The 17,662-nt window shown below is 40.8% G+C and overlaps 1 protein-coding gene across 2 annotated transcripts in view; it reads right to left on the bottom strand.

The window, feature by feature from the left end:
* arl15a (ADP-ribosylation factor-like 15a) overlaps positions 1-17,662 on the bottom strand; it is a 115,336-nt gene that overhangs the window by 18,044 nt on the left and 79,630 nt on the right. For both annotated transcript variants that reach the window (XM_036936519.1, XM_036936520.1), the window contains exon 3: positions 15,244-15,303. In XM_036936519.1, coding sequence (XP_036792414.1) covers positions 15,244-15,303 — 60 coding nt within the window. The remainder of the gene's footprint in view (positions 1-15,243; positions 15,304-17,662) is intronic.

Raw genomic sequence — 17,662 nt, 5'->3', positions numbered from 1 at the left:
TACAACAGGTGTAGTAGACCTTACAGTGGAATGCTGAATACAACAGGTGTAGTAGACCTCACAGTGAAATGCTGAATACAACAGGTGTAGTAGACCTTACAGTGAAATACTGAATACAACAGGTGTAGTAGACCTCACAGTGAAATGCTGAATACAACAGGTGTAGGTAGACCTTACAGTGAAATACCGAAAACAACAGGTGTAGGTAGACCTTACAGTGAAATGCTGAATACAACAGGTGTAGGTAGACCTTACAGTGAAATACTGAATACAACAGGTGTAGGTAGACCTTACAGTGAAATACCGAATACAACAGGTGTAGGTAGACCTTACAGTGAAATGCTGAATACAACAGGTGTTGTAGACCTTACAGTGAAATGCTGAATACAACAGGTGTAGTAGACCTTACAGTGGAATGCTGAATACAACAGGTGTAGTAGACCTTACAGTGAAATGCTGAATACAACAGGTGTAGTAGACATTACAGTGGAATGCTGAATACAACAGGTGTAGTAGACCTCACAGTGGAATGCTGAATACAACAGGTGTAGTAGACCTTACAGTGAAATGCTGAATACAACAGGTGTAGTAGACCTTACAGTGGAATGCTGAATACAACAGGTGTAGTAGACCTTACAGTGAAATGCTGAATACAACAGGTGTAGTAGACCTCACAGTGAAATGCTGAATACAACAGGTGTAGTAGACCTCACAGTGAAATGCTGAATACAACAGGTGTAGGTAGACCTTACAGTGAAATGCTGAATACAACAGGTGTAGTAGACCTCACAGTGAAATGCTGAATACAACAGGTGTAGTAGACCTTACAGTGAAATGCTGAATACAACAGGTGTAGTAGACCTTACAGTGAAATGCTTAATACAACAGGTGTAGGTAGACCTTACAGTGAAATGCTGAATACAACAGGTGTAGTAGAATTTCACAGTGAAATGCTGAATACAACAGGTGTAGTAGACCTCACAGTGAAATGCTGAATACAACAGGTGTAGTAGACCTTACAGTGAAATGCTGAATACAACAGGTGTAGTAGACCTTACAGTGAAATGCTGAATACAACAGGTGTAGTAGACCTTACAGTAAAATGCTGACTACAACAGGTGTAGTAGACCTTACAGTGAAATGCTGACTACAACAGGTGTAGTAGACCTCACAGTGAAATGCTGACTACAACAGGTGTAGTAGACCTCACAGTGAAATGCTGACTACAACAGGTGTAGTAGACCTCACAGTGAAATGCTGAATACAACAGGTGTAGTAGACCTTACAGTGAAATGCTGAATACAACAGGTGTAGGTAGACCTTACAGTGAAATGCTGACTACAACAGGTGTAGTAGACCTCACAGTGAAATGCTGACTACAACAGGTGTAGTAGACCTCACAGTGAAATGATGACTACAACAGGTGTAGTAGACCTCACCGTGAAATGCTGACTACAACAGGTGTAGTAGACCTTACAGTGAAATGATGACTACAACAGGTGTAGTAGACCTCACAGTGAAATGCTGAATACAACAGGTGTAGTAGACCTTACAGTGAAATGCTGACTACAACAGGTGTAGTAGACCTTACAGTGAAATGATGACTACAACAGGTGTAGTAGACCTCACAGTGAAATGCTGACTACAACAGGTGTAGTAGACCTCACAGTGAAATGCTGAATATAACAGGTGTAGTAGACCTTACAGTGAAATGCTGAATACAACAGGTGTAGTAGACCTCACAGTGAAATGCTGAATACAACAGGTGTAGTAGACCTTACAGTGAAATGCTGAATACAACAGGTGTAGTAGACCTTACAGTGAAATGATGACTACAACAGGTGTAGTAGACCTCACAGTGAAATGCTGACTACAACAGGTGTAGTAGACCTCACAGTGAAATGCTGACTACAACAGGTGTAGTAGACCTGACAGTGAAATGCTGAATACAACAGGTGTAGTAGACCTTACAGTGAAATGCTGAATACAACAGGTGTAGTAGACCTCACAGTGAAATGCTGAATACAACAGGTGTAGTAGACCTCACAGTGAAATGCTGACTACAACAGGTGTAGTAGACCTCACAGTGAAATGCTGAATACAACAGGTGTAGTAGACCTTACAGTGGAATGCTGAATACAACAGGTGTAGTAGACCTCACAGTGGAATGCTGAATACAACAGGTGTAGTAGACCTTACAGTGAAATGCTGACTACAACAGGTGTAGTAGACCTTACAGTGAAATGCTGAATACAACAGGTGTAGTAGACCTCACAGTGAACTGCTGAATACAACAGGTGTAGTAGACCTTACAGTGAAATGCTGAATACAACAGGTGTAGTAGACCTTACAGTGAAATGCCGAATATAACAGGTGTAGGTAGACCTTAGAGTGAAATGCTCAAATTACAAGCCCTTAAAACAACAATGCAGTTAAGAAAAATACCCTTTAAAAAAAAAAATAGAAATAAAATAAACAAATCATTAAAGAGCAGCAGTAAAATAACAATATCCTCACCATCGTCATGTTTTATCATCTTGTTCCATCGCCCCGCTCACTCCCAGTCAACACAGAAACGATACGAGGCCTGACCCAGGATATCTTACACAATAAACCCCCTTCAAAAAAAAATAAGAAGAACTCTCAATAGCCTCCACATCCGAACAGTCCACCCAGATTGCCTCCGTTTTGAAACCTAAATGACCATTTACATATGATTTCAATTTAGTCTGGCTGTTTTTTTATCCGTGAAGAACATCTTGGCCACAGGGCGAAGCAAACTAAGCAGAACCACAATCTGCTGCTATGCGATAACACCAATTATTTTAGTTTTTTTTTTTTTGGTGCAATTTTCTGAAGTATGTCGGACATTTCACAACTCTTAGTTCAAAACTCACAACAGACCTTCAAGAAGACAATTCTTTCAAAACTCCTAAGCACATTTTCAATTGACTCAGTACAACACACAATATCACACGGTCACTTTTTAACCAATCAGTGTTTCATCTAGAAATACATGTCTCCCATTACAGTATGAGTTCATATAAAGTGAATGCTTTTCACAATGCAATGCTCACATTACTTTAGATATGACTGTCTTCTCATTTGTTACAGTACATTTTTACTACTTACTTATTCATCTGACTGACTTATCACCTAACTATTTGGCAAAACCTATAGATTTTAAACTGGTCTGTCTACAACATATTTTGAGAACTATGTAATGAAAATGTCTATAAAGTAAAAACATATAAATTATGATATATACTGTATACTGTAAATGTACTATTATGATTTTACTTGACAGTAAGTAAAAAAAAATATTAAAAAAAAATCTGATATTGACAAGATCAGAAATGTACTGTACTTAACAAATGCATCGGCCCATGATGGATACTACAGCTGGCTTGGGTCCATCGAGCCCCAGCTCTCCCGAGTCCTTTCCAACCGCTCTGCTAAAACAACGCTACACGAGGTCACAGGCGAGACAAAAATTCTGACTCTCCTAATTGGGTCCATTTATTAAAATCCCAGTGTAACCAACACCCTGTTGTGACTACCTGGCCCATTTGGTTTTGACGTAATGAAACTAAACCATATGAATTTGAATGTATTTTTTTTACTAAACGTGACGGTTCATCATTTCTAATAGGCTACATGTCATATTAAACAGCATATAAATGTAACGGATGTGAAACGGCTAGCTTAGTTAGCGTTGGTACGCGCTAAATAGCGTCTCAATCGGTGACGTCACTTGCTCTGAGACCTTGAAGTAGTGGTTCCCCTTTGCTCTGCAAGGGCCGCGGCTTTTGTGGAGCGATGGGTAACGATGCTTCGTGGGTGACTGTTGTTGATGTGTGCAGAGGGTCCCGGGTTCGCGCCCGGGTATGGGGACGAGGGGACGGTCTAAAGTTATACTGTTACATAAACACTCTCAAAAAGGTCAGGAACCAGACAGGAAGCATAAGAAGGAACGAAAATTAATTAATTAGGCTATATTATTTGAATCATTTCATGGAAATCAATACATTGTGAGGCATTTGCTACACGATAGGCTGGTACATAAAGCGCTCAGCATTGAAACAACATTTTGTTTTGTTATATTAAATCATTATAGTCTATAAATTACGCATATAGGCTGTGACTTACTTAGAATTAAATACACTTTTTTAAAAAAATGTTTTTATTCCTTATTAGTGTCCTTTGAATTCATTTTTAGAAACACGAGTTTGGCCAGAGTCTGTGGCTTCAGGCACATGTGATGGTGCCTGGAGAGCAGGCCAGCAGGGGTGAATATCCTCTCCACACTTACAGAGCCACTGGGGTTGATAAACACCCTTTTGGACACTCTTGCCAGAAATGCAGAGTTTTTTTCCCCAATTTGTTTTCTACCTGGAAGGCCTAAAGGTTTTTAAGTAAAATAACCCATACAAAACGGAAAGCTCCTTGAAAGTGGGAATGTGCCAGGCCATTGGGCCAAAATCAATTATGGCCTATTGAATAGATAACGGAAAAGGAAATGAGCAAAACTTTTAAGAGAGCTGATTTTTTGTTTATACAGTTGAAGTCGGAAGTTTACATACACTTAGGTTGGAGTCATTAAAACTCGTTTATCAACCACTGAACAAATTTCTTGTTAACAAATGATAGTTTTGGCAAGTCGGTTAGGACATCTACTTTGTCCATGACACAAGTCATTTTTCCAACAATTGTTTACAGACAGACAATTCCAGTTGGTCAGAAGTTTACATACACTAAATTGACTGTGCCTTTAAACAGCTTGGAAAATTATGTCATGGCTTTAGAAGCTTCTGATAGGCTAATTGACATCAAACAAAGTCAAGATATTGGAGTGGCCATCACAAAGCTCTGACCTCAATCCCATAGAACATTTGTGGGCAAAACTGAAAAATTGTGTGCGAGCAAGGAGGCCTACAAATCTGACTTAGTTACACCAGCTCTGTCAGGAGGAATGGGCCAAAATGCACCCAACTTATTGTGGGAAGCTTGTGGAAGGCTTCCCGAAACATTTGACCCAAGTTAAACAATTGAAAGGCAATGCTACCAAATACTAATTGAGTGTATGTAAACTTCAGACCCACCGGGGAATGTGATGAAAGAAATAAAAGCTGAAATAAACCATTATCTCCACTAATTTCATTTCACATTCTTAAAATAAAGTGGTGATCCTAACTGACCTAAAACAAGGATTTTTTTAATAGGATTAAATGTCAGGAATTGTAAAAAAAAAATGGAGTTTAAATGTATTTGGCAAAGGTGTATACTTCTGACTTCAACTGTAACTACTATTTATCCATTACTATTTTATCTATCAGTTTCTTTATTAAAATAGTTAGTGTACTCCATGACAGTAACTAAAGCAAGGAGCTATAGGCAGCACACAAGTAAACTACAAATGCATCCTGGGCCAGACAAGAGCTGGTGAAGTGAGTGGTACTGGAGCGAAATGGGAACGGGGCAAGAAGGCCTTTGGGAATCTCACTCCACGCTCCAGTCAAATTGAGCACGCACACATACTCTGCTGGGAGCTGACACTGTCGTAGTCGATGTGGGGGTCAAGCGACATTAGGAGAGCTAGCATGCAACTGCTGGAAATAGATTTTAAAGAACTCATTCTAGCTCTGAAAGTTTCCAAAAAAGAGTGGCTGATTATTTCAGGCCCGGTACGATTGTGAGAGATTCAGCAGGCTGCTGGCATTACACATCTGGCTAAAAGACTACTGTAGCTCTGTTGGCATAACTTCTATAGATAACTTTGACACTTCCTGGAAACAGAAGATGTTCTACAGGAATGACGGAGTTCATCCAAATCATCTTGACTCCTGGACTCTGTCCACGCATTTCAAGGCTGCGTTGAGACAACAACTTATCAATGGCCCAAGCCCAGTTCAGATAATCCCTACAAATGTGTCGCTGAGTTGTCAAAACGCTTCAGAAAATGTACATTACACCAGGGGCGTTGGTAGTCACAATGTAAGTAACCTAATACATGTACATATTACCTCAATTACCTCGACTAACCGGTGCCACCGCACATTGTACCAGTACCTCCACATTGACTCTGTACCGGTACCCCCTGTATATAGCCTCCACAGTGACTCTGTACCGGTACCCCCTGTATATAGCCTCCACATTGACTCTGTACCGTAACACCCTGTATATAGCCTCCACATTGACTCTGTAGCGGTACCCCCTGTATATAGCCTCCACATTGACTCTGTACCATAACACCCTGTATATAGGCTCCACATTGACTCTGTACCGTAACACCCTGTATAACGCCTCCACATTGACTCTGTACCGGTAACTCCTGTATATAGCCTCCACATTGACTCTGTACCGTAACACCCTGTATATAGCCTCCACATTGACTCTGTACCGTAACACCCTGTATATAGCCTCCACATTGACTCTGTACCGTAACACCCTGTATATAGCCTCCACATTGACTCTGTACTGGTACCCCCTGTATATAGCCTCCACATTGACTCTGTACCGGTACCACCTGTATATAGCCTCCACATTGACTCTGTACCGGTACCCCCTGTATATATCCTCCACATTGACTCTGTACCGGTAGACCCCTGTATATAGCCTCCACATTGACTCTGTATCGGTACCCCCTGTATATAGCCTCCACATTGACTCTGTACCAGTATATCGTTATTTACTGCTGCTCTTTAATTATTTGTTATTCTTATCTCTTACTTTTTATTTGTGTGGTATTTTCTTAAAAAGTAACAGTCAGTATCTGTTCTGGCCACCAGCTGCATTAAGTGCTGCAGTGCATCTCCTCCTCATGGACTGCACCAGATCATTTTTTTTTAAACTGCATTGATGGTTAAGGGCTTATAAGTAAGCATTTCACTGTAAGGTCCCACACCTGTTGCATTCGGCGGATGTGACTAATAACATTTGATTTGATTTGAATGTCTAACTCCCCTGAACGCCTCTGTTGATCCTAAACCTATAGAGTTACACTGTTAGCACTGAGGTGGTGTGCCCTAGTAGGAAGACCACCTTTTTTGCAGCTCACCCTGCACTATCAGCTCCAATATAAATAACATTGTCATGTCTTCTTCTGATAAACTTCCCAGTAAAGCAGTCAAAAAAATAATTCCAGAAAAGTGCTTAAAACAGCCCACATCAACATATGTAGCCTAAGAAATAAGGTTAATGAAGTCAATAATTTGCTCATAACAGATGACGTTCATATTCTGACTACCACTGAAACTCACTTAGAATACACCTTTGATGATACAGTGGTAGCAATACATGGTTATAACATCTACAGAAAATACAGAAATGCCAAAGGTGGAGGTGTTGCTGTTTATATTCAGAACCACATTCCTGTAAAGATTAGAGAGGATCTCATGTTAAATACTGTTGAAGTAATATGGCTACAGGTTAATCTGCATCACCTAAAGCACACTCTTTACATGTAATAATGTAACACTGGTCACTTTAATAATGTTTACATACTGTTTTACTCATTTCACATGTATATACTGCATTCTAGTAAAGGCTCATCCTACTCAGCAATAGCTGGATATACACGTATTCTTCAGATATACTACATATCCTATCCACATACTGTCTATAATGGCTATACATCCCATCATACATACATACATACATACATACATCCATCCGTCCGAAGTTTAGATACACTTAATTAGTATTTGGTAGCATTACCTTAAAATGTTTAACTTCGGTCAAACGTTTCGGGTAGCCTTCCACAAGCTTCCCACAATACGTTGGGTGGCCTTCTAGACAGAGTTCCTCTGTCAAGTGTCTGTGTTCTTTTGCCCATTTTAATCTTTTCTTTTTATTGGCCAGTCCGAGATGTGGCTTTTTCTTTGCAACTCTGCCTAGAAGGCCAGCATCCCGGAGTCACCTCTTCACTGTTGACATTGAGACTGGTGTTTTGCGGGTACTATTTAATGAAGCTGCCAGTTGAGGACTTGTCTGTTTCTCAAACTAGACACTCTAAAGTACTTGTCCTCTTGCTCAGTTGTGCACCGGGGCCTCCCACTCCTCTTTCTATTCTGGTTAGGGCCAGTTTGCAGGGTTCTGTGAAGGGTACACAGCGTTGTACGAGATCTTGAGTTTCTTGGCAATTTCTCGCATGGAATAGCCTTCATTTCTCAGAACAAGAATAGACTGATGAGTTTCAGAAGAAAGTTTGTTTCTAGTACGTGCCAAAAACAACATTGTTAAATATTGGTTTAAAAAAAATACAATGTTTCCTGAGCTATCAGATATAGGAAATTTTTGCTATGTATGAATGTGTCAATTAATGTGTTTCTATGGGCTAATAGCAGTACAGTCCAATTCAATGTGTTTCTATTGGCTAATAGCAGTAAGGTCCATTTCAATGTGTTTATATGGGCTAATAGCAGTAAGGTCCAATTCAATGTGTTTCTATGGGCTAATAGCAGTAAGGTCCAATTCAATGTGTTTCTATGGGCTAATAGCATTAAGGTCCAATTCAATGTGTTTCTATGGGCTAATAGCAGTAAGGTCCAATTCAATGAGTTTCTATGGGCTAATAGCAGTAAGGCAATTTAATGTGTTTCTATGGGCTAATAGCAGTAAGGTCCAATTAAATGTTGAATCAAGGGTCCTAAAATGCTCTAATGATCCATGGTTGTACCTAGAGGTCGACCGATTAATCGGCATGGCTTTTTGGAAGCCGATTATGGCCGAACGCATTGCACTCCACGAGGAGACTGCGTGGCAGGCTGTTACGCGAATGCAGCATCAAAAGGACCTTGTGTCTGCAATGAGCCAAGGTAAGGTGCTAGCTAGCATTAAACTCATCTTATATTAAAAAAAAACTATCTATCTTAACATAATCACTAGTTAACTGCACATGGTTGATGATATTACTAGGTTAACTAGCTTGTCCTGCGTTGCATATAATCAATGCAGTGCCTGTTAATTTATCATCGAATCACAGCCTACTTCAAATTTGCCAAATGGGTGATGATTTAACAAAAGCACAGCGAAAAACCGAATGGACCTAACCATAAACATCAATGCCTTTCTTAAAATCAATACACAAGTATATATTTTTAAACCTGCATATTTAGTTAAAATAAATTCACGTTAGCAGGCAATATAAACTAGGGAAATTGTGTCACTTCTCTTGCGTTCAGTGTAAGTAGTCAGTTTGGGCCGCCTGGCTCGTTGCGAACTAATTTGCCAGAATTTTACATGATTATGACATAACATTGAATGGTGTGCAATGTAACAGCAATATTTAGACTTAGGGATGCCACCCGTTAGATAAAATACGGAACAGTTCCATATTTCACTGAAAGAATGAACATTTTGTTTTTCGAAATGATAGTTTCTGGATTTGACCATATTAATGACCTTGTATTTCCGTGTGTTTATTATATAATAATTAAGTCTATGATTTGATATTTGATAGAGCAGTCTGACGGAGCGGTGGTAGGCAGCAGCAGGCTCGTAAACATTCATTCAAACTTTACTGCGTTTGCCAGCAGCTCTTTGCAATGATTCAAGCATTGCGCTGTTTATGACTTCAAGCCTATCAACTCCCGAGATTAGGCTGGCAATACTATAGTGCCTATAAGAACATCCAACAGTCAAAGGTATATGAAATACAAATGGTATAGAGAGGAATAGTCCTATAAATACTATATTAACTACAACCTAAAACCTCTTACCTTAGAATATTGAAGTCTCATGTTAAAAGGAACCACCAGCTTTCATATGTTCTCAAGTTCTGGGCAAGGAACTTAAACGTTAGCTTTCTTACATGGCACATATTGCACTTTTACTTTCTTCTCCAACACTTTGATTTTGCATTATTTAAACCAAATTGAACATGTTTCATTATTTATTTGAGACTAAATTGATGTTTATTTCTGTATTATATTAAGTTAAAATAAAAGTGTTCATTGTTCATTCAGTTTTGTTGTAATTGTAATTATTACAATATATATATATATATAAAAATAGGACGATTAATCGGTATCAGCTTTTTTTTTCGGCTTTTTTTTGTTTTTTTTTTGGTCCTCCAATAATGGGTATCGGCGTTGAAAAATCATACATTTGGTCGACCTCTAGTTGTACCGTTTCACACAGAAAACAATGTGATTCTGCAACACATCTGAATGAATGACACACCTGACCCTGTTACCCTGTTACCCTGTTTACCTCAAACACAGACCAGAGATATTGAGCCAGACAGAAGTACTCAACATTCACTCACTTTAACACATGTACGCTCACACACAAACACATGCACGCATATACACACACACACATGCACGCTCACACACAAACACATGCACGCTCACACACAAACACATGCACGCATATACACACACACACACTTTGATCCACATGAACCTTGACGAAGCCTAGACCGTGTAATGACCATGCATCACAGAGCAGACAGCCACAGACAGAGACACGGAGCCCACCTCAGAGGACAGACACAGAGCCCACCTCAGAGGACAGACACAGAGCCCACCTCAGAGGACAGACACAGAGCCCACCTCAGAGGACAGACACAGAGCCCACCTCAGAGGACAGACACGGAGACCACCTCAGAGACAGACACAGAGACCACCTCAGAGACAGACACAGAGACCACCTCAGAGGACAGACACAGAGCCCACCTCAGAGGACAGACACAGAGCCCACCTCAGAGGACAGACACAGAGACCACCTCAGAGGACAGACACAGAGCCCACCTCCGAGACAGACAGAGAAACCACATCAGAGGACAGACACGGAGACCACCTCAGATAGACAGACACAGAGCCCACCTCAGAGGACAGATACAGAGACCACCTCAGATTGACAGACACAGAGCCCACCTCAGAGGACAGACACAGAGACCACCTCAGATAGACAGACACAGAGCCCACCTCAGATGGAATGTCTCAGTCTATACACTCCTAATAAGGTGGTGATTGAACAGAAGCAGGAGCATCAAAACATCCTATCCTCCCATATCCCAAACCCCCCAGTTTCTTTTTCCAAGCCGCTGTGCAGTAAACCCATAATGTTCACTCTCTCAGTGTTCACAGGCCACAGAGAAGAGAGGGGAGAAGAGGAGATGGGAGAAGGAAAGAGAGGGGAAGAGAGGAGGAGAAGGGGAAGGGAGGAGAGGGGAAGAGAGGAGGAGGAGAGGGGAGGAGGAGGGGAGGTTTCATCATACTCTCTCTCCACTAGAGTGGCAGCCCTAAATCAAACGTGTCACGCTCCCGGCGGCTGGGTCTGTGTTTTTCCTCAACCAAACCACAATTACACCCCAGACACACTCAGGCTTTAACCCCAACCAGGGCTTAGCACTAACTCTCTCTCTCTCTCTCTCTCTCCCTCTCTCTCTCTCTCTCTCTCTATTTCTCTCTCTCTCTCTCTCTCTCTCTCTCTCTCTCTCTCTCTCTCTATTTCTCTCTCTCTCGCCATTTCTCTCTCTCTCTCTCTATTTCTCTCTCTCTCTCTCTCTCTCTATTTCTCTCTCTCTCTCCATTTCTCTCTCTCTCTCTCTCTCTCTATTTCTCTCTCTCTCTCTCTCTCTCTCTCTCTCTATCTATTTCTCTCTCTCTCTCTATTTCTCTCTCTCTCTCTCAATTTCTTTCTCTTTCCAATTCTCTCTCTCCTTCCTGTTTTTTTCCCTTCCTTCCTTCCTTCCTTCCTTTCCTTCTACACTGAGACCAAATTTGGTATCGCCCTCGCTGGTGGTCTCTCTTCTTTCTGAGTGTGTTGTTCTTCAGGAGAAGGGAGTTATGAGGTCGCTGCTACCAGTCCAGGATGGCTACTTGTCAAGATTCACAGTGCACCTGTGTCCAGAAAAACATACATAAATTACTTTCACTCTTAAACATCCTCGTAAATTTAAACACAGGTGGAGGTGAAGGGGAGATTTATCCCTCTCTTCTGTTTTAACAGTTCTGGAAGGTTCTCCATGTCTTACCTCCAGCTTCCTTATTAAACCTCAAACTACCTCCCTGGGTGATGTTAACATAAAGGAACACCACGGTCATGATAATAACAACTATTTCTCAGACTCAGGTCAGAGGGCCCCCCTCTATCGACACTGACTACGAAGAGCAGGGGTCTAGTGGTCAGAGGGCCCCCCTCTATCGACACTGACTACGAAGAGCAGGGGTCTAGTGATCAGAGGGCCCCCCTCTATCGACACTGACTACGAAGAGCAGGGGGCAGTGGTTAGAGCGTTGGACTAGTAACCAGCAGGTAGCCTAGTGGTTAGAGTGTTGGACTAGTAACCAGCAGGTAGCCTAGTGGTTAGAGTGTTGGACTAGTAAACAGCAGGTAGCTTAGTGGTTAGAGCGTTGGACTAGTAACCAGCAGGTAGCCTAGTGGTTAGAGTGTTGGACTAGTAACCAGCAGGTAGCTTAGTAGTTAGAGTGTTGGGCCAGTAACCAGCAGGTAGTCTAGTGGTTAGAGTGTTGGACTAGTAACCAGCAGGTAGTCTAGTGGTTAGAATGTTGGACTAGTAACCAGCATGTAGTCTAGTGGTTAGAATGTTGGACTAGTAACCAGCAGGTAGTCTAGTGGTTAGAGTGTTGGACTAGTAACTGAAAGGTTGCTGGATCAAATCCCCGAGCAGTAAAAATCTGTTGTTCTGCCCCTGAACAAGGCAGTTAACCTGCTGTTCCTAGGCCATCATTGTAAATAACAATGTTGTTCTTAGTTAAAAAAAATAAAATAACATTTAAAGGGTGGGTGTTTATCTTTCCAGAGCATCAGTGTGTGACATGTCAACATTAAGACGTGATGCTGCTGTGGGCTAAGGGAACAGACATTACATGAGTCATTGGTTTGTGATGTTGATGTTCACAGCCAGAGAGAAACATTAATTTAATGATTTGTTAACGATACAACAGTCTGTCGCTTCGAGGGCCATTTGGCAAGCTCTTCTGTCTGCAACTGACCTGGCCAAAGAGCAACAGACAGGTGTGTTTATTTGCTAAAGCAAACACCTACTGGACCTAACAACCACTGTAAAACTGTCTGCATGGTTCCTGGATATCAAGGTCCAGGAGACACATCGGACCCAGTCTCATGACGATAATTAGATTATAGAACTAAATGTGGGAATGAACACAAACTAAATCACTATGGCTAGCATTCATAATCAAATACAACCAATCATGATGGCTAGCATTCACAATCAAACACAACCAATCACTATGGCTAGCATTCATAACCAAATACACCCAATCACTATGGCTAGCATTCACAATCAAACACAACCAATCACTATGGCTAGCATTAACAATCAAACACACCCAATCACTATGGCTAGCATTCATAATCAAATACACACAATCACTATGGCTAGCATTCACAATCAAACACATACACTCACTATGGCTAGAATTCACAATCAAACACATACAATCACTATGGCTAGCATTCACAATCAAACACATACAATAACTATGGCTAGCATTCATAATCAAACACACCCAATCACTATGGCTAGCATTCATAATCAAACACATACAATCACTATGGCTAGCATTCATAATCAAACACACCCAATCACTATGGCTAGCATTCATAATCAAATACACCCAATCACTATGGCTAGCATTCACAATCAAACACAACCAATCACTATGGCTAGCATTCATAATCAAACACACCCAATCACTATTGCTAGCCTTCACAATCAAACACAACCAATCACTATGGCTAGCATTCATAATCAAACACACCCAATCACTATGGCTAGCATTCACAATCAAACACACCCAATCACTATGGCTAGCATTCATAATCAAACACACCCAATCACTATGGCTAGCATTCATAATCAAATACACCCAATCACTATGGCTAGCATTCCCAATCAAACACAACCAATCACTATGGCTAGCATTCATAATCAAACACACCCAATCACTATGGCTGGCATTCATAATCAAACACAACCAATCACTATGGCTAGCATTCATAATCAAACACACCCAATCACTATGGCTAGCATTCATAATCAAACACACCCAATCACTATGGCTGGCATTCATAATCAAACACAACCAATCACTATGGCTAGCATTCATAATCAAACACATACAATCACTATGGCTAGCATTCATAATCAAACACACCCAATCACTATTGCTAGCCTTCACAATCAAACACAACCAATCACTATGGCTAGCATTCATAATCAAACACACCCAATCACTATGGCTAGCATTCATAATCAAACACATACAATCACTGTGGCTAGCATTCATAATCAAACACAACCAATCACTATGGCTAGCATTCATAATCAAACACACCCAATCACTATGGCTAGCATTCATAATCAAACACACCCAATCACTATGGCTGGCATTCATAATCAAACACAACCAATCACTATGGCTAGCATTCATAATCAAACACATACAATCACTATGGCTAGCATTCATAATCAAACACACCCAATCACTATGGCTAGCATTCATAATCAAATACACCCAATCACTATGGCTAGCATTCACAATCAAACACAACCAATCACTATGGCTAGCATTCATAATCAAACACACCCAATCACTATGGCTAGCATTCATAATCAAACACACCCAATCACTATGGCTAGCATTCATAATCAAATACACCCAATCACTATGGCTAGCAGTCACAATCAAACACAACCAATCACTATGGCTAGCATTCATAATCAAACACACCCAATCACTATTGCTAGCCTTCACAATCAAACACAACCCATCACTATGGCTAGCATTCATAATCAAACACACCCAATCACTATGGCTAGCATTTACAATCAAACACAAACAATCACTATGGCTAGCATTCATAATCAAACACACCCAATCACTATGGCTAGCATTCATAATCAAATACACCCAATCACTATGGCTAGCATTCACAATCAAACACAACCAATCACTATGGCTAGCATTCATAATCAAACACACCCAATCACTATTGCTAGCCTTCACAATCAAACACAACCAATCACTATGGCTAGCATTCATAATCAAACACACCCAATCACTATGGCTAGCATTCATAATCAAACACATACAATCAATGTGGCTAGCATTCATAATCAAACACATACAATCACTATGGCTAGCATCCATAATCAAACACAACCAATCACTATGGCTAGCATTCATAATCAAACACAACCAATCACCATGGCTAGCATTCATAATCAAATATATTCTTTAACTTTACCTCCGAGTTCCTTTACATTCAAGATGGCGTTTGGGAACGGTACTGCTTTGATGCTGAAGCCTGAGAGAAAGAAAGATATTGGGACAGGGTCAGACTAACAGGTAGAAGAAGAGAGACTGGGTCAGACTAACATGTAGAAGAAGAGAAACAGTCAGACTAACATGTAGAAGAAGAGAGACAGTCAGACTAACATGTAGAAGAAGAGAGACAGGGTCAGACTAACATGTAGAAGAAGAGACAGTCAGACTAACATGTAGAAGAGAGACAGTCAGACTAACATGTAGAAGAAGAGAGACAGTCAGACTAACATGTAGAAGAAGAGAGACAGGGTCAGACTAACATGTAGAAGAGAGACAGTCAGACTAACATGTAGAAGAGAGACAGTCAGACTAACATGTAGAAGAAGAGAGACAGTCAGACTAACATGTAGAAGAAGAGAGACAGTCAGACTAACATGTAGAAGAAGAGAGACAGTCAGACTAACATGTAGAAGAAGAGAGACAGGGTCAGACTAACATGTAGAAGAAGAGAGACAGTCAGACTAACATGTAGAAGAAGAGAGACAGGGTCAGACTAACATGTAGAAGAAGAGAGACAGTCAGACTAACATGTAGAAGAAGAGAGACAGGGTCAGACTAACATGTAGAAGAAGAGAGACAGTCAGACTAACATGTAGAAGAAGAGAGACAGGGTCAGACTAACATGTAGAAGAAGAGAGACAGTCAGACTAACATGTAGAAGAAGAGAGACAGTCAGACTAACATGTAGAAGAAGAGAGACAGTCAGACTAACATGTAGAAGAAGAGAGACAGTCAGACTAACATGTAGAAGAAGAGAGACAGTCAGACTAACATGTAGAAGAAGAGAGACAGTCAGACTAACATGTAGAAGAAGAGAGACAGTCAGACTAACATGTAGAAGAGAGACAGTCAGACTAACATGTAGAAGAGAGACAGTCAGACTAACATGTAGAAGAAGAGAGACAGGGTCAGACTAACATGTAGAAGAAGAGAGACAGTCAGACTAACATGTAGAAGAGAGACAGTCAGACTAACATGTAGAAGAAGAGAGACAGGGTCAGACTAACATGTAGAAGAAGAGAGACAGTCAGACTAACATGTAGAAGAGAGACAGTCAGACTAACATGTAGAAGAAGAGAGACAGTCAGACTAACATGTAGAAGAGAGACAGTCAGACTAACATGTAGAAGAAGAGAGACAGGGTCAGACTAACATGTAGAAGAAGAGAGACAGTCAGACTAACATGTAGAAGAAGAGAGACAGTCAGACTAACATGTAGAAGAAGAGAGACAGTCAGACTAACATGTAGAAGAAGAGAGACAGGGTCAGACTAACATGTAGAAGAAGAGAGACAGTCAGACTAACATGTAGAAGAGAGACAGTCCGACTAACATGTAGAAGAAGAGAGACAGTCAGACTAACATGTAGAAGAAGAGAGACAGTCAGACTAACATGTAGAAGAGAGACAGTCAGACTAACATGTAGAAGAAGAGAGACATGGTCAGACTAACATGTAGAAGAAGAGAGACAGTCAGACTAACATGTAGAAGAAGAGAGACAGTCAGACTAACATGTAGGAGAAGAGAGACAGTCAGACTAACATGTAGAAGAAGAGAGACAAGGTCAGACTAACATGTAGAAGAAGAGAGACAGTCAGACTAACATGTAGAAGAGAGACAGTCAGACTAACATGTAGAAGAAGAGAGACAGGGTCAGACTAACATGTAGAAGAGAGACAGTCAGACTAACATGTAGAAGAAGAGAGACAGTCAGACTAACATGTAGAAGAAGAGAGACAGTCAGACTAACATGTAGAAGAAGAGAGACAGGGTCAGACTAACATGTAGAAGAAGAGAGACAGTCAGACTAACATGTAGAAGAAGAGAGACAGGGTCAGACTAACATGTAGAAGAAGAGAGACAGTCAGACTAACATGTAGAAGAGAGACAGTCAGACTAACATGTAGAAGAAGAGAGACAGTCAGACTAACATGTAGAAGAAGAGAGACAGTCAGACTAACATGTAGAAGAGAGACAGTCAGACTAACATGTAGAAGAAGAGAGACAGGGTCAGACTAACATGTAGAAGAAGAGAGACAGTCAGACTAACATGTAGAAGAGAGACAGTCAGACTAACATGTAGAAGAAGAGAGACAGTCAGACTAACATGTAGAAGAAGAGAGACAGGGTCAGACTAACATGTAGAAGAGAGACAGTCAGACTAACATGTAGAAGAGAGACAGTCAGACTAACATGTAGAAGAAGAGAGACAGTCAGACTAACATGTAGAAGAAGAGTGACAGTCAGACTAACATGTAGAAGAAGAGAGACAGTCAGACTAACATGTAGAAGAAGAGAGACAGTCAGACTAACATGTAGGAGAAGAGAGACAGGGTCAGA

The sequence above is a fragment of the Oncorhynchus mykiss genome, chromosome 11 (genome assembly GCF_013265735.2).
Source record: "Oncorhynchus mykiss isolate Arlee chromosome 11, USDA_OmykA_1.1, whole genome shotgun sequence".
Lineage (NCBI taxonomy): Eukaryota > Metazoa > Chordata > Actinopteri > Salmoniformes > Salmonidae > Oncorhynchus > Oncorhynchus mykiss.
Note: the sequence above shows the minus strand (reverse complement) of the source record. Positions and strands in the feature narration are given on the sequence as shown.